The following is an 18,512-nucleotide window of genomic DNA, read 5'->3' as shown; positions in this document are numbered from 1 at the left end:
TCAAGGTCCTTTATTGAACATGGATGCAACATCAGTTACCTTCTTCTGAGTCATCTCAATTATAAGTTGAGATCATATGACTATCTCAGGCAATCAGCATGATCCAGCGGAAGAGGTACACGACTGTGATCCAGCAACTCCCGAGTCCTAATCCTATGTCTGATAAAATAAAGCTGTATAGCCTTGAGGTCTTTAATTCTTCATGTCTCAGCCTCTCCATGTGTAAAATGATAATTACCTCTCTCACCAGGGTACTGTTCCCTTTCCAATAACCACTGAGGTCAATGGAAGTCTTTCCACTGACTTTAATGAGCATTGGAGAAGGCTTCTTGTGATGATTAATGCTAAAGCCTCTGCAAATGGGAACAGAACATGGCATTGTCTCGTACTTTCTTTTCCAATTTCAGAATTACAACTAAGGTTTATTGTAACTTATTATGTACCCATATTCCTCGGCATGATTCACTAAAATTAAGTACCAAAATAAAATATAAAACACTAATTATTTTTATTTTATCTGTATTAAAGACTATTATGTTCCTTCCCCTGCATCCATATTTTGGAAAGCGGGGTTGAGGGTTGGAGAAGTTTGGATTTTTCCTGTTAACATCATTAAGTCCTTTACTTTACCAAAATACACTATACAGATAATTATATAATATATGTAATGGACACCCAGAGCATAGGATAGGCACCTAATGAGATTCTTACAAAACTACAAATATTCAAGTGGGTTTGCAGTCCACACAGAGACAATTAAAAGAATGAAGTCACTAAAATACTACAATGAATTATTGTGAGATATTTAGACATGCACAGTAAAGCTGTTTATGTTTAGTAATGGTTTACATTTTTCATCCTAGAGTATTAGTTTTACACATGTGACCCTGGGAGCCCTCATTGCCAACTGGCAGAGGGCCCATCATACTGTAGTGCATATCAGGCCTCACACACACAGTACCCACAATGCACTGGTGTCATAATACGTATCTAAATGGTGTCTTGTAAGGTATTATATGTAAACTGATGACACGCTGGTTCCAAAATCATTGTGTGATATGTACAGTTTGTGTACAAAGAGTTGTGTGTGTGCTGGAAATATGGGCTTGGGAGGCAGTGCATACACTAAACAAAGGAACGTGGATTTGCCTGTCTCACCATCTTGATTGCAGGCAAAGGACAATGAAAGCAAATTTACGTATAAGGTAAACAAAGCCATCAAGCTAACAAATGGAAGGAGGAGGTTAGTGAGCTCACCAGGGGACAGAACCTGTACCTAGGATGCGTTCCTGGCTCTTAAGGCAGAGACAATGGGTTTTGGGTAACGTAAGGGGAGCAAAAAGACTTTTAAACTATCCATTATTTAAGGGACATAGCGTACAGTACCCTTTCAGCCTGTGACAGTTGGATCCTGTCATCCGAAAGGTTGGGGATGCTGGTAACCTGATATAAGTAAGAAAACTGCTTAGGCAAAGGTTGTATCCTGCTAAAATTAAGTTTTAGACAATATAAAGTATGTTTTGTTTTGTATATAACCATACCTGTCTCCTTCTCTTGCTTAGAATATCACTAAAATCTCTTCTTTGTTAATAAAAACTTTTTCTAAGTTTTACTATGAATCATCTCAGTGCCATTATACTGAACTAAATGAAAGTCTTCAGCTAAGTAAACAGGCTAATATGTACACTGTCTCTTTGGAGGAAGAAAACTTAATTTAACAATTTCTGTGAGTGTCTAGTGAGAGAGACCACACCTAAAACCCCTCCAACGCATTATTAAGGATCTACAACCTATCCTAAAGGATGACCCAACACTCTCACAAATCTTGGGAGACAGGCCAGTCCTTGCCTACACACAGCCCCGCAACCTGAAGCAAATACTCACCAACAACCACATACCACACAACAGAACCACTAACCCAGGAACTTATCCTTGCAACAAAGCCCGTTGCCAATTGTGCCCACATATCTATTCAGGGGACACCATCACAGGGCCTAATAACATCAGCCACACTATCAGAGGCTCGTTCACCTGCACATCCAACAATGTGATATATGCCATCATGTGCCAGCAATGCCCCTCTGCCATATACATTGGTCAAACTGGACAGTCTCTACGTAAAAGAATAAATGGACACAAATCAGATGTCAAGAATTATAACATTCATAAACCAGTCGGAGAACACTTCAATCTCTCTGGTCACGCAATCACAGACATGAAGGTCGCTATCTTAAAACAAAAAAACTTCAAATCCAGACTCCAGCGAGAAACTGCTGAATTGGAATTCATTTGCAAATTGGATACTATTAATTTAGGCTTAAATAGAGACTGGGAGTGGCTAAGTCATTATGCAAGGTAGCCTGTTTCCTCTTCTTTTTTCCTACCCCCCCCCCCCCCCAGATGTTCTGGTTTAACTTGGATTTAAACTTGAAGAGTGGTCAGTTTGGATGAGCTATTACCAGCAGGAGAGTGAGTTTGTGTGTGTATGGGGGTGGGGGGGGATGTGAGAAAACCTGGATTTGTGCAGGAAATAGCCCAACTTGATTGTCATGCACATTGTGTAAAGAGTTGTCACTTTGGATGGGCTATCACCAGCAGGAGAGTGAATTTGTGGGGGGGGGTGGAGGGTGAGAAAACCTGGATTTGTGCTGGAAATGGCCCACCTGATCACTGATGATCACTTTAGATAAGCTATTACCAGCAGGACAGTGGGGTGGGAGTAGGTATTGTTTCATACTCTCTGTGTATATATAAAGCCTGCTGCAGTTTCCATGATATGCATCTGAGGAAGTGAGCTGTAGCTCACGAAAGCTTATGCTCTAATAAATTGGTTAGTCTCTAAGGTGCCACAAGTCCTCCTTTTCTTTTTGCGAATACAGACTAACACGGCTGTTACTCTGAAACCACACACTGAGTGAGGAACTCAGGAACTGAGGTTCATTGATTATTACCTGCAAGGCAAGATTAACGCTGGCAGAGTTTTGAGGAGTTTGCTGGTGAAGCAGACAAGTTGCTTTGGCAGGGAGCGGGGACACAGTTTAATCTCCAGCAAAACTCACTCTTGCTGGGGGCGGGCAGAGGGGTAACATGGTGGCTCACAGTTCTGGGTGTCCTAAGCAGAACATCATAACATATTTAAGTCTCACCTGTGGAACAGCTGCCAGACTCTGAAACTGGGTACTGCTTAAGTGCTGCTGTTGTAGAGCAGCAGTCTGCAGCATTAAATGCTGCTGTTGGGCTGCATACATCTGCTGAAGATACTGAGCAGCTGAGCTAGGGGGACGATGCAAGGCCTGTTGAATAACCTGCAATATACCAATACATAACAAACCACAATTAAAAAATATTGGGGCTATCAAGCAATTAAAATAATTAATTACAATTAATCACACTGTTAAACAATAATAGAAAACCATTTATTTAAATATTTTCGGATGTTTTCTCCATTTTCAAATAAATTCATTTCAGTTACAACACAGAATACAAACTGTAGAGTGCTCACTTTATATTTTTTATTACAAATATTTGCACTGTAAAAAACAAAAGAAATAGTATTTTTCAATTAACCTAATACAAATACTGTAGTGCAATCTCTATCATGAAAGTTGAACTTACAAATGTAGAATTATGTACAAAAAAAACTGCATTCAAAAATAAAGCAATGTAAAACTTTAGAGCCTACACGTCCACTCAGTCCTACTTCAGCCAATCGCTCAGACAAACAAGTTTAGTTACAATTTGCAGGAGATAATGTTGCACGCTTTTTGTTTACAATGTCACCTGAAAGTGAGACCAGGGATTCTCATGGCACTGTTATAGCCAGTGTTGCAAGATATTTTCATGCCAGATGTGCTAAATATTCATATGTCCCTTGATGCTTCAACCACCATTCCAGAGGATATGCATGCATGCTGATGATGGGTTCTGCTCGATAACAATCGAAAACAGCGTGGACCGACGTATGTTCATTTTCATTATCTGAGACAGATACCACCAGCAGAAGGCTGATTTTCTCTTTTGTGGTTCAGGTTCTGTAGTTTCTGCATAGGAGTGCTGCTCTTTTAAGACTTCTGAAAGCATGCTCCACACCTCATCCCTCTCAGATTTTGGAAGGCACTTCAGATTCTTAAACCTTGGGTAGAGTGCTGTAACTATTTTTAGAAATCTCACATTGATACCTTCTTTGCATTTTGTCAAATCTGCACTGAAAATGTTCTTAAAATGAACATGTGCTGGGTCATCATCCAAGACTGCTATAACGATAAATATATGGCAGAATGCACGTAAAACAGAACAGGAGACATACTATTCTCCCCCAAAGAGTTCAGTTACAAATTTAATTAACGCATTCTTTTTTTAATGAGCGTCATCAGCATGGAAGCTTGTCCTCTAGAATGGTGGCTGAAGCATGAAGGGGCATATGAATGTTTAGCATATCTGGTACGCAAATACCTTGCAATGCCAGCTACAAAAGTGCCATGCAAATGCCTGTTCTCACTTTCTGGTGACATTGTAAATAAGAAGAGAACAGCATTCTCTCCTGTCAATGTAAAGAAACTTGTTTGTCTAAGTGATTGGCTGAACAACAAGTAGGACTGAGTGGACTTGTAGGCTCTGAAGTTTTACATTGTTTTTGAGTGCAGTTATGTAACAAAAAAACCCCACAAAACTACATTTGTAAGTTGCACTTTCACTACAAAGATTGCACTACAGTGCTTATATGTGGTGAATTGAAAAATACTATTTCTTTTGTTTATAATTTTTTCAGTGCAAATATTTGTAATAAAAAATAATATACACTTTGATTTTAATTACAACACAGAATATAATATATATGAAAATGTAGAAAAAATCCAAAATATTTAATAAATGTCAATTGGTATTCTATTGCTTAACAGTGCAATTAAAACTGGTATTAATCATGATTAATTTTTTTGAGTTAATTGTGTGAGTTAACTGCGATTAATTGACAGCCCTACAAAATACTCAACTATTTTAATCTTGTTAGTGCTATAATGGAAGTTCACCATTGCAAGAAAATAAAAAACAAACAAACACTCCCCCACTCCCTGAACACCTGCATAACACTAAACTTCCTACATAATCAACGTTCAAGTGAATTATAGATTGTAACTAACACACACATTCTGGTCTATAGTATAAGCCTATTCTTTGACAATCCACATTATATAGCACCTTTCAGCTCAATTGTTCCCAAATCAATTTACAGATAAAATACATACTATACAGCCCTACTGAAATGCTGGCTCTTCTGAGGTAAATGACAGATAAGCAGATAACTGGCACTAAGAAACGTTGCACAACAGCCGGGATTAGAGAGAAAAGACTGGCAAGAACGCTGGGGCAACCTTCTACACCTACGCTTCAAAAACGTGTCATAGGACCTTTGGGATAAAATTCTAGCTCCAATGAAGTCAATGGGAGTTTTACCACTGACTTCAATGAAGCCAAGATTTCATCATTAATGTCTATGCACATTGGTTTTTAAAGGTCTTATCAGAAAAACCTCACATACAACCTTACAAAATACACGGTACACAATTTATCTATGCAAAAGACCAGAGAGCTGAGCTGACCCTTGTCATGACAAGGCTGTGGTTCCAGGGAATCTAGATATTTCATCCACTCCATTACTTATGATCGTGATAACAAAACTAGTCTGTATAGTGCAAGATTCAAGTCAGCAGCACAGTTTCTACCACTGAAAGTTTTTTGTAAACAATCACTATTTCATGAAAACACTCAAACAACCCAGACAGTGAGAACCAGAAAAGAAAGAATGAAACTTTTAACTTACTAGCATGCAGCACTGCCCGATTTATTTTTATAAGCCAGTACGTTGCCTATGTTTGAGTTTTTAATCAGTAAACATTGTTTATGAAATTCTTTCTATTTCTCTCTATACTATATCAGAGGTTCTCAACCTTCTGAGGCCCCCCCAACATGCTATTAAAACTCCCTGGCCCACCTGTGCCACACAACGGTTTTTCTACATATCCAGTAGATTAAAAGCCAGGGCCAGCGTTACGGGGTAGCAAACAGGGCAGGGGCACAGGGGGCCCAAGTTGCCCGGGCTACAGCTTCAGCCTCGTATGGCAAGGCTCGGGCTTCGGCTTTCTGCCCTGGGCTCCTGCAAGTCTAACACTGGCTTTGCTCTCTTATTTTGGAGGCCCCCCTGAAACCTGCTTGTGGCCCCCTGGGGGCCCCAGATCCCTGGTTGAGAACCTCTGCTCTACATCACAGCCCAGTACCTGTACAGCATGTCGGTCAGAGCCACTGTAGACAGATATCTGTGGTGGTTGTGTCCGAGAGGAGGAGGTGGTGGTGATGGTAGTTGTACATGCGGAACATGTTGTTGCATTGGATTCATTCTCCATAGCAGTGCAATGTTCTTTCAGTCTGGCAGGAAATTCAAGCAGTTCATTTATACTAGTACATGATGTACTGAATTTAAAGAAAAAAAAATCTAAAATTATTCCAAAGAAATAATCATGGACAATTTATGTTAATTCCTAAGAAAAGGACTCATTGTATATCACTTATGGACAGGCAGACATAGTTTTAAGCTTGTGAAGGTATTCTAATTATTAGGTATAATACACTTAAGCTACATCAAAAACTCCTAAAGTAGTAGTTTACTGATGTAATTACCGTCAAAACTGAATACCACCAAGCTACACATTATATCACCATCCTCCAAAGAAGCACAGTGGGAAAGCCACTGCCTACTCACATCATGCACCTGCACCAAGATAAAGTTTCTGAAAAAAAAATCATTGGTGGTTCACTTTTGCCCTCAGGAGACAAGACTGTGGGAAAATTGCTTTTACTTCTCCGCTGCTTTATGCAGAAGAGCAGTGTTGTACGAAGGGAATCTTCTTATCTATTCTGGCCTCTCTTTACCCACCATCTGAAATACAGATTCATTCACTTAATGTAGACTTCCTCAGCTTTCCTAACCAACCTTTCTTTCTTTCTTCTGTAGAAGATGACTTCTCTTCACAGAAGCCGTGTTTAAAATTTAAGTAAACTCACTATGAGTTTCTGGAGGAGTTAACATTTTTGTTCGATTTTCTGTTTCAGTATGGTCAGAGCAACAATAAATAGCAGGACTACTATTTTTGGAAGGAGTAGGATCATAGGAGAACATACTTTTTCTTTTACTTTATGTTTTTAAGAGAAGGTAGCAGAGCACAGAAAGCAGTCCTTCAGAAAGTTGCAGTATACTGCAGACGAACAGCATTGCTAAGAGCATAACAAAGCTCTGTAGAGTGCTTACAGTACATAACTTGTAATAATCAATAAATTCTAACAAACATGTGACAATCTAGGACTTCACACTTGTCACTATGCTGCTTGCCATGGCCATTGGGAACCTCATTGCAGTAGTGGGAAAATAACTCAGAATTCTTGCTCCAAAAGCATAGGCGTCCTACCACTTGAACTGAAAGAGAATCTCCAGCTGTAAAATGGGAATAATGATACTTGTTTGCAAAGTGCTTAGAGATCTACTAATGAAAAATGATATGTAAGAGTTAGGTACAGTATCATCATCATTAGGTGTTATGTATAGGGCTTATGGTACAAAGCTGATCAGTTCTGATACTCTCCAGCAGAGGACAACACCCCTATGTGCACATGCCAGTATCATTCAATATTAAGAAAAAAATGTAACAGGTAAGAAGGCAATTAATATAGAGGCAAACTTTACAGTATTGTATCTCCCTCCTGTGCAGGATCTTGGGTTCACTTCAATGAAACATTTACATTTAAAATTTCTCTTTCCGATTTGAGCAGAATCTTGTCTAATTCAACTAAGTTATTAATATAGGGAATCACTCTGGATGTTTAATTTTCATAATTGATAAGTATTTTGAAGGTACAACACTGGCTATGTGTGTGATGTATCCGCCTCTAGTGGCTGATCCACAAGAGGCCAACAGGCTATGATTTCTGCAAGATAAGAGTTACTCCTTTAGCTTAAATGGTCCCACTTGCTCAAAAAGAGCTTTATTACGCTCCCAACTTTCCCAAGCATTCATTTGTAGAAAATTAATGCACTAATTATATGAAGAAAATATACTATAATTATGCAGAGTTTTTGTTATGTTTAATTTGAGATCCAATCTTAAACCCCCTGGGTGCATAACTCACTCAAATCAACCCTGCTCTTGTATTTTTTGCCACTGATTATGTGGTCAGGGCTTAACAGAACAGGGTCCTTCATTGGTGGTACCTAGGTGCTACCACAGTACAAACAATAGTAATGGAAGCAACATGTGGACATTTTGTGTGTGTGAAAGAAAAAGAGAACATTATCTTCTCTATTAATCGGTTGCAACGTAGAAAGAACTACAGGTATTTCATTAGCTGACAGATAACATGATCTTTTGTTAGCTCAAGTGACAGAGACCTACCATTTTTGAGAAATTTGTATTTTGGGGGCTGAAGAGCCTGGAATCCAGAATCAGTTCAGCAGGTGGGTGATGATTTATGACACAGAAGATAACCTCTCCATATTGAAGGTTGAAACCAAAGTCCCTTTATAGGACTGACTTGATAGCATTGGCATAGAGCTGCTACACAAGAGATCTTACAATGGCACAGCTGCCTCAGTACAAGCTCTCTAGTGTAGACATAGCCTTAGACTAAAATTTGGAGCAACCCAAGCAACTAAGCGAACCCATAAAATTACCAGATGACAGAGGCATCAAACACCAAGAATCAGTAGAACAATAGGTTTCAAACAACGGTTTCAGCCGTGTTAGCGTGTATCTGCAAAAAGAACAGGAGTACTTGTGGCACCTTAGAGACTAACAAATTTATTTGAGCATAAGCTTTTGTGGGCTACAGCCCACTTCATCGAATGCATGCAGTGGAAAATACAGTAGGATGATTTTATATACATAGAGAACATGAAACAATGGGTGTTACCATACACACTATACTATAAGGAGAGTGATCAGTTAAGGTGAGCTATTACCAGCAGGAGAGAAAAAAATCCTTTTGTAGTGATAATCAAGATGGGCCATTTCCAGCAGTTGACAAGAACGCATGAGGAATAGTGTGTGTGTGTGGGGGGGGGGGATAAACATGGGGAAATAGTTTTACTTTTTGTAATGACACATCCACCCCCAGTCCTTATTCAAGCCTAATTTAATGGTGTCCAGTTTGCAAATTAGTTCCAATTCAGCAGTCTCTCCTTGGAGTCTGTTTTTGAAGTTTAATCACAAACCCAAGTAAGCTTAGCAGAGTCCATGAAACTGCCTGATGAGGCCTAGCCACCCCAGCAGTCTCCACCCTCCCCTATGCCTGGGCCGTGCCCTCAGCAGGCTGCCCTGTGGTAGAAACAACCCTCCCCCGCGCTCCTGCCACTGCCCTCTCCGTGCCACCACACACCTTAAGACAACCACGCTGCTGGCCCAAGACACCGACCCCACGACCCCCAGCGCTATACAGCCTCCCACCACGGTACTGCCACCTCTGGGCCAGGCCACCGCATCCCACCTCAGGCCAGGTCACCGCCCCCTCAGGACACCCACTGTGCCACCACCCCCACAGTGCCGTCCTGTGGGGCGGGCTGGCCAAGACGGGCCCCTGGTGGGGGCAGCACGGCAGGCAGGAGCCCTTGAGCCAGGAGGTGCCCGTGGCCCAGCGCCCGGCGATGCCCTGCCTGGCACCCGCTGTCAGACGGGAGAGGGGAACGGCTCCCTGCATGAGGCTAGCCCAAGGTCGCCGCGTTATCAGGTCCCAGTTCCCGGCCCGGCCCCGCCCGCTTTCCCCTCCCCCATCCACCCGAGCGGGACCGGATTCGCCTCGAACGAATTACTCACTCCGCTTCCGCCATCTTCTCTCCTCCCTCACGGGGAGGCATTGCGCATGCGCGCCGCCGCCGGGAGGTCGAAGTCGGGGGGACAGGGGGAGTTGTGAGCCCCCGGCTCCAGACGTCCGGCCCCACTGCTGCAGGTACCTCACCTAGCACCGCGGTCCTGCTTGGAGCTGTGTGGGCGCCAGAGTGCGGCAGACAGCCGCTGCTCCGCGTCCTACGTCCCTCACGCTGCCCAGCCCACACCGCTTGTGTTGTCAATAAGCTTCTCCTAAGTCGCCACAGGCTTAAAGCGGGAGTGGGAGGCGGAGGGCTAATAGCCGTGGCCCAGGGTCGTGGGAGTTTCGAGGGGACTGTTACCATTTTAATCAAGTCCCGTATCCCAAATTGCCCCCGGCCAGGGCCCATGAAAGGTTATCACGGGTCATGGTAAAATGGTGGCCGCGCTTTAGCCCAACGCAATGGCACTCCCTCCAGTCTCCCTCCCCAGTGTTTGTTTTTGGAAAAATCTAAAGCGTGCACAGGAGACAGGCTGGTCAGAATTAGAGGGTAACTAGAGCAGGGCGCTGAGAGAAAGGGAAACCTGGATTCCCTGCCCTGCTTGGCTCACACCCTGCATGTCACTTCAGGCCTGATTTTCAGAGGTACCAGCCTTCACATCTCCCCCAGAAATTAATGAGACCTGCAAGAGGTTGACAACTCTGAAAATTTTTGCTCTCAGTTTCCCCCTCGTTAGATCTGTATAATTAAATGTTTCTCTCAGAGATGTTGTGAGGGCTAAATTAGTTAACATTTGAAAATCACTTTAATCTGTAAGTATTTTAAGATCCTTGGATAGAAGACACTATAGAAATGCAACTAATTTATTTTTAGTGTTGAACAAATATATATCATATATTAATTTCCCCTTTGATACCACACATTCAATGATGATGTTGTGACTCATGATCACATTGGGTTGTGTTGTGACATTTTCACACCAAGATAATGACTGCATAGCAACAAAATGTCATCACCTTGCGTAGTGACATGCTAACTCAGTGATCAAGTTAATTCCACCAATCACATTCAAAAAAGCAGGTTTCAGAGTAACAGCCGTGTTAGTCTGTATTCGCAAAAAGAAAAGTACTTGGGGCACCTTAGAGACTAGCCAATTTATTTGAGCATAAGCTTTCGTGAGCTACAGCTCACTTCATCGGATGCATACTGTGGAAAATACAGAAGATGTTTTTATACACACAGACCATGAAAAAAATGGGTGTTTATCACTACAGAAGGTTTTCTCTCCCCCCACCCCACTCTCCTGCTGATAATAGCTTATCTAAAGTGATCACTCTCCTTACAATGTGTATGATAATCAAGGTGGGCCATTTCCAGCACAAATCCAGGGTTTAACAAGAACGTCTGAGGAGGGGGGGGAGGAGGAATAAAACAAGGGGAAATAGTTTACTTTTTATAATGAATCAACCATTTCCAGTCTCTATTCAAGCCTAAGTTAATTGTATCCAATTTGCAAATTAATTCCAATTCAGCAGTCTCTCGTTGGAGTCTGTTTTTGAAGTTTTTTTGTTGAAGGATAGTCACTTTGAGATCAGAAATCGAGTGACCAGAGAGATTGAAGTGTTCTCCGACTGGTTTATGAATGTTATAATTCTCGACATCTGATTTGTGTCCATTTATTCTTTTATGTAGAGACTGTCCAGACACAAATGGACACAAATCAGATGTCGAGAATTATAACATTCATAAACCAGTCGGAGAACACTTCAATCTCTCTGGTCACTCGATTTCTGATCTCAAAGTGACTATCCTTCAACAAAAAAACTTCAAAAACAGACTCCAACGAGAGACTGCTGAATTGGAATTAATTTGCAAATTGGATACAATTAACTTAGGCTTGAATAGAGACTGGAAATGGTTGATTCATTATAAAAAGTAAACTATTTCCCCTTGTTTTATTCCTCCTCCCCCCCATACACACACTGTTCCTCAGACGTTCTTGTTAAACCCTAGATTTGTGCTGGAAATGGCCCACCTTGATTATCATACACATTGTAAGGAGAGTGATCACTTTACATAAGCTATTACCAGCAGGAGAGTGGGGTGGGGGGAGAGAAAACCTTCTGTAGTGATAAACACCCATTTTTTCATGGTCTGTGTGTATAAAAACAACTTCTGTATTTTTCACAGTATGCATCCGATGAGGTGAGCTGTAGCTCACGAAAGCTTATGCTGAAATAAATTGGTTAGTCTCTAAAGGTGCCACAATTATTCAAAAAAGCAGTAACCTATGGTACAAATACCACCTTCAAACATAAAGCCACACAACATAATCAGTGAAATCAATGGGGCTAAGTATGTGCCTAACTGTTTGTAGGATTGGGACCAATGTAAGGTAGTTACTCAAGATATGTCTATGTAGCAAAGAAAAACCCATGGCTGGCCCATGCTAGCTGACTTGGGCTCATGGAGGCTTGGGCTGGAGCCCGGGCTTTATAGGGTGACCAGATAGCAAGTGTGAAAAATTGGGACAGGGGTGGGGGGCAATAGGAGCCCATATAAAAAAAAGCCCCAAATATCTGGACTGCCGCTATAAAAAATGGGAACATCTGGTCACCCTAGGGCTTTAGGACCCTGCAGGGTGGGAGGGTCCCAGAACTCTGGCTTCAGACTGAGCCCATAAATCTACACAGCAATGAAACAGCCTAGCAGCTTGAGCCCAGTGAGTAGAAGTCAGCTGGCATAGGCCAGCCACAGGTTTTTCTTTGCTCTGTAGACACACCCTCACTGTCCTGCAGAGAACAGTGAGTGCAGCCATTTATGGATTGTGTAAAATTATAGGGTGAAGAAGTTAAAAAAAATACCCTTCATATTTTCAGTAAATACTTTGTTAAAATTTTAAAAATCAGTTCTTTTAAAAAACTTTAAAATGACATTTTAGAATTTTTTAAAAAATTTCTATATTTTTAGCAGGTATAGTGGTACTGTATCTATCAAATCCGTGCATGATTTTAATCACTGTCTGCTGCCAGAGAACTATCTTTTATTCTGAGCCTGATCATGCAAAGTGCTAAACATCTACAGATTCCAAGAGCCCTCAATTCTCACTGGGTGAAATCCAGATGCCATTGAAGTCAATGGGAGTTTTGCCATTTATGTCAATGGGGTCAGGATTTCATCCATTCACTTCAAAGGAAGTTGAGGGTATTCAGTACTTTCTAGGAGGTGCTTAGCACCTCACAGGATATGGGCCTGATTTTGTATCCACTGATGTCAAGGATGAGGAGGGTCTTTTCATTGACTTCAATGGAAGCCTGAATGGGCCATAGCCACACTGAGAATGCCACACTTAGGGCAGACTGCAAGAAATACGGCAGACAATCCCCCAAACTGTCAGTTTATTCTATAATTTTATTAGCCAAGCCAGTAACAAAACAGCTTCTGCAATGCCACACTGGTTAACAAGAAGCCAACCATAGTCACCTTTTAGCAATCCTGGATCGCATATAGACAGCCAAGTGGAGTATAGAGAGGGGTTACTGAAAACCTGATTCACCCTATGGGAGATTGGTCCTTTTGGATTGGTTAGACACTTATCCCCAGGTCAATATGAGTCTCACTAATCATGCTGGTGCCAATCTTTTAGTAACGAAAGCTAAAGATTTAACAATAAAAGGAAAAAGAAAGAAGAGGGTTACAAATGGTTAAAAGATCAATATATATACAAGTGACTTCCAGTGTTCAGAGTTCAGGATCACAGCAGTGATGGAATAAATTGCTGGCTTGTAAAAGTCTCTCTGGAATCTTCCCAACAGGTCAGAATCGAAAGGCAGCTTAGATGTAAAGTCTGTTGAAGTCTTTCCATGCATTTTCCAGAGTATTCCAAATAATTATTTGGAAGATCTCCATCTGACAACTTATACTTTCCTTGTTCAAAGTTTAAGCAGACTCGACATGGCAGGATCAGGCTCATGGCCATGGAAAATGTGTCACGGACCGTGAAATAAGCCCTGCCCCATGAAATCTGATCTTCTCATGCTGCTGGGAGTGCCCTCACTTCTGTGCTTTAGCAGCTTCAGGACTTGGCCCAGGGCTTTCACCCTGATGGCTTCTGACCAGGCTCGGAGCTTCCACTCCTGCCAGGGCTCTGGGCACCTGGGCTTGGGGCTTCTGGCCCCCATGGCTGTAGCTGGAGCTTCATCACGCATTTGGGGGCCCCCAAATTGGCCAGGGCCCCTGCATTAATCTGCCAGTGGACTAGTAGTTAGGAGCCCCCAGCTGAGGTGCTCCCAGCAGTTGGGACCCAGCTCTGGGAACCTCCTCTAGCTTCAGGAAGGTTGGTAGCTGCTGTCTTCAGAGCCCAGCTCTGAAGGCAGCATAGAAGTGAGGGTGGCAATCCTGTGACAACCCTACAACAATTTTCAAGCCCCCCCACGCCAATTATCCCATTTTGGGTTGGATGTAAACATCTGAAATTGTTAAACTGGCTAATTTTTAAACCCTCTGGTTGTGAAATTGACCAAAATGGTCCCTGAATTTGGTAGGGCCCTATTTATAGCTTTTCTAGCAGGTTGACAAACCTCCTAAGAGATATTGTCATGGCAGGGCCTTCCCTGATTAGGTCATGCATATATTATGTGGACCATTTCTTTGAAGCTAGTCTTCTACTTCCTATGCATACCCAGGTAAACTAGTTACACTTATTCACATAAAGCAATTAGTTGGTCCTTCATTATAACTAGGGCTCTCAAGCAATTAAAAAAATTAACCGTGATTAATTGCGCGATTAAAAAAATAATCATGATTAATCACACTGTTAAACAATAATAGAATACCATTTATTTAAATAGTTTTGGATGTTTTCTACATTTTCAAATATATTGATTTCAATTACAACACAGAATACAAAGTGTACAGTGCTCACTTTATATTTATTTTTTATTACAAATATTTGCACTGTAAAAAAACAAAAGAAATAGTATTTTTCAATTCACCTAATACAAGTACTGTAGTGCAATCTCTTTAGCATGAAAGTTGAACTTACAAATATAGAATTATGTACAAAAAAAACTGCATTCAAAAATAAAACAATGTAAAATTGTAGAGCCTGCAAGTCCACTCAGTCCTACTTCAGTCAATCACTAAGACAAACAAGTTTTGTTACAATTTTTAGGGGATAATGCTGCCTGCTTCTTGTTTACAATGTCACCTGAAAGTGACAACAGGTGTTCGCATGGCATTGTTGTAGCCAACGTTGCAAGATATTTACATGCTAGATGTGCTAAAGATTCATATGTCCATTCATACTTCAACCACCGTTTCAGTGGACATGCAGATGACGGGTTCTGCTCAATAACAATCCAAAGCAATCCAAACCAGTACATGTTCATTTTCATCATCTGAGTCAGATCCCAGCGGCAGAAGGTTGATTTTCTTTTCTGGTGGTTCGGGTTCTGTAGTTTCCGCATCAGAGTGTTGATATCACACACAGAATATCAGAATTGGAAGGGACCTCAGGAGGTCATCTAGTCCAACCCCCTGCTCAAAGCAGGACCAATCCCCAATTTTTGACCCAGATCCCTAAATGGCCCCCTCAAGGATTGAACTCACAACCCTGGGTTTAGCAGGCCAATGCTCAAACCACTGAGCTATCTTCTGAAAGCATGCTCCACACCTCATCCCTCTCAGATTTTGAAAGGCACTTCAGATTCTTAAACCTTGAGTCAGTTAGAAATCTCACATTGGTACCATCTTTGCATTTGTGAAATCTACAGTGAAAGTGTTCTTAAAATGAACATGTGCTGAGTCATCATCCAGTGGGAGCCACGATCGGCTGAACCTGCGGACGCGGCAGGTAAACAAACTGATCCGGCGCACCAGGGGCTACAAGCTACTACAAGCTAATCTGGTTACATTGTTAAACTTATAACAAGATATAGGTAAACACAGACAAATGCATTTGGCATCTACCTTTGATTTCTTTTACTACAAATGAATTAGTTGATGATGGCTAGTCTACTACAGCATTTCTCAAATGCAGCCACCAGAGGCTTTTCTAGTGGCCACAGCCTCTTAGGCAGTGATTGGGGGGTGGGGGTCAGGTGCAAAGCAGTGGCCCCTCCCCCAGGGCCATCAGCAGGGGTTTGGCACTTCCCTCCCTCCGGAGCCACAAACGCCACAGGAACAGGCAGCCGGTGTGAGTTCCCCACCTTTCCAGGGGCAGTGAGGCTTGGGCTTCAGTCCTGGGGTGGGGGGCAGCAGGCTCTGGTCGTGGGGGTTTAGGCTCCAGCCCTGGACCCTGGCTGTGGGTGCCAGCCCTCGGCTCACCCCCCACCACACACACACACACACACCACCTCCGACCCCCACTGCCTCCCCTGCTCCCCATCCATTGCCCTTGGCCCCTGCTGTTTCCCTAACAACCTTCCCATCCAGGGCTTAATTTGTCCCCTGGCTTGCCAGGGCTGAGTAAGTCTGCTGTGAAAATTGATATTTGTATGTTTGTTAATATCACTTTTCACAGCCTCCCAGCTAGCTAGTAAGTCTGCTGCTGTGAAAAGTAATATTTGTTATCAATTTGTTATAAATTTGTATATCAATTTCCACAGCAGATTTACTAGCTAGCAGGTTTTTTAAAAAAGCAACCAAAAAGCAAAAGAAACAACAACAAAAGAGACAAGAATGTGCAAAACGCCTTATTTGAGTTTCTATTCTGTTTAGGTCTAGTAAAGAATAGAGACAACTGTACATTATTTTTAATAATTGAGTCTGCAAAAAAACCTCTACAAAATAAATTTACAATGATTTGGACATGTATATGTGCATATTTATTTGTTTTTCCTAAAGTTAAGTATTGTAGGAAAAATTGTCAGAACAGCCACTCGCAAGAGTTGGCGGCTGTACTCTGAGGCCACCAAAAAATGTATTTTGAGAACCTCTGATCTAGTACATCTCCTTGAAATTTACATACAAGTAGATTGACTTGATTACAATTGTAATGCCTTCTGTTAAATTGTTATGGATCATACAATATGGGTCATCAGGTTGGTTGGTCTGTCAGTGATACAGTAACAGAGTGGGATAATTTAAGATTTTGCATTACAGAAGCATGGCAGGCTGATACATTTTGTCTGATGCCTGGCAAGCCAAGGGTTAAAATCTTGTTCCAGGTAGTTAGCAACTAGATTTGTAATAATTTCCCAGAAAACAACTGTTTTCTTATCAAAGCTGATTGGCTGCAGTCACTTGATTCCCCTCACAGGTAAGGTAGTAAATTAACAATAGAGAATGAACTAGAAAATAACATACTGGGACCTGGAAGAAGCACGTGTTTGACTAAATTACAGGTATTGTTACCCTATATTATTTGATCTCTAGTAAATGCAAGTCTTAGGGTAAGGCTATACTAAAGAGACTATGCCAGCATAGCTATGTTGCTGTAGCTGTGCTGGCATTACCCCGTAATGTAGATGCAGCCTATACCGAGGGAACAGATTTTTCCCGTTGGTGTAGGAACACGACCTCTCCGAACAATAGTAGCTACATTGACAGAGGAAGACATAACTGTGTCTACACTAGCAGTTAGGTCAGCATAGCTACATCAGTCATGGATTGTTCACACCCTTGACCAACGTAGCAATGTTGACCTAATTTTTAAGTGTAGACCAGGCCTTATTCCTTTGTTTAATGCTGGTGAATGGAAGTTCAAAATTACGTTAGGTCCAGATCTGAATGTGTGGATTCCCCCCCCCTTTTTTTTTTCTGGAGGTGATTAACAAGTGCACTGACCAGCTTGTCACAAACTGTTGCATTATCCTATAATATTTCACTCCACCGACCTCAAAGCAGTGACAGCAGGAACAAGGTCTGTAGCTGATTGTCAGGAAAAAAAAACAAACAGATCTAGAAACTTCTAATTGTATGATTGCTTAAAAGAAATAATTTAGACAAAGAGCTACCATAGCTCTATGTTTCCTTCTGGTAAATTACTGATGATATGTTTTGCTGCCTACAGAAACAGGTTTAAAATTACACCCATATTAGTGGATACATGGGAAAAAATGAGAATAGATCACCCAGGCTTCCTGAGTATTCTACATTACTGCAGAACACTCCTCACCAAATTACTTGTCTCCCTTGAAAAATGGAGTAGATTGTCCTAGCAAATTATTGATGACACTTTATCCTGTTGCACCTGAATGCTGTAGTGAATAGTGTAGTGCATGCAGGTTTCAATCATTTGTTGAATTCAAACCTGTTAATTAATCATAACCTCAAAACAGTGGTAAATCACATCAGTGTGCTAAAAAAGGATTTTTGCAGTGAGTTTCAGCAAATGCTGCTCTAGTTGTTACTTCTGCTCCCAAAACAACTGATATATTACCATTAAAATACCTCACCCCCCATTTATTTCTCTACGTAACATCTTTTATTGGACCAATTTGTTAGTGAGAGAGAGAGAGCTTTCAAGCTTACACAGAGCTTGACTCTCTCACCAACAGAAGTTGGTCCAATAGAAAATGTTACCTCACTCACCTCATCTCTGTAATATTCTGGGACCAACGAGGCTACAATGACACTGCATTAAAACAGGAATTGGATTAGGCTCAAATCCAGCAAAGCATTCAAGCACGTGCACAACTTTTAAAAAAAAAAGTGCTCTTCT

At 41.6% G+C, this 18,512-nt stretch overlaps 1 protein-coding gene across 1 annotated transcript in view; it reads right to left on the bottom strand.

Moving 5' to 3' along the window:
* PHC3 (polyhomeotic homolog 3) overlaps positions 1–9,910 on the bottom strand; it is a 104,485-nt gene extending 94,575 nt beyond the window's left edge. Inside the window, exons 1-3 of the mRNA XM_084638145.1 lie at positions 9,855–9,910; positions 6,273–6,420; positions 3,147–3,305 (exon numbers count right to left, since the gene is read on the bottom strand). Of these exons, the coding sequence (XP_084494271.1) occupies positions 3,147–3,305; positions 6,273–6,420; positions 9,855–9,895 (348 nt within the window). The 5' untranslated portion in view covers positions 9,896–9,910. The remainder of the gene's footprint in view (positions 1–3,146; positions 3,306–6,272; positions 6,421–9,854) is intronic.
* Between the last annotated feature and the right edge of the window lie 8,602 nt (positions 9,911–18,512).

The sequence above is a fragment of the Lepidochelys olivacea genome (assembly GCF_965140295.1).
Source record: "Lepidochelys olivacea isolate rLepOli2 genome assembly, chromosome: 9".
NCBI classification, from domain to species: Eukaryota; Metazoa; Chordata; order Testudines; family Cheloniidae; genus Lepidochelys; species Lepidochelys olivacea.
This window is presented reverse-complemented; position numbering and strand designations above follow the sequence as displayed.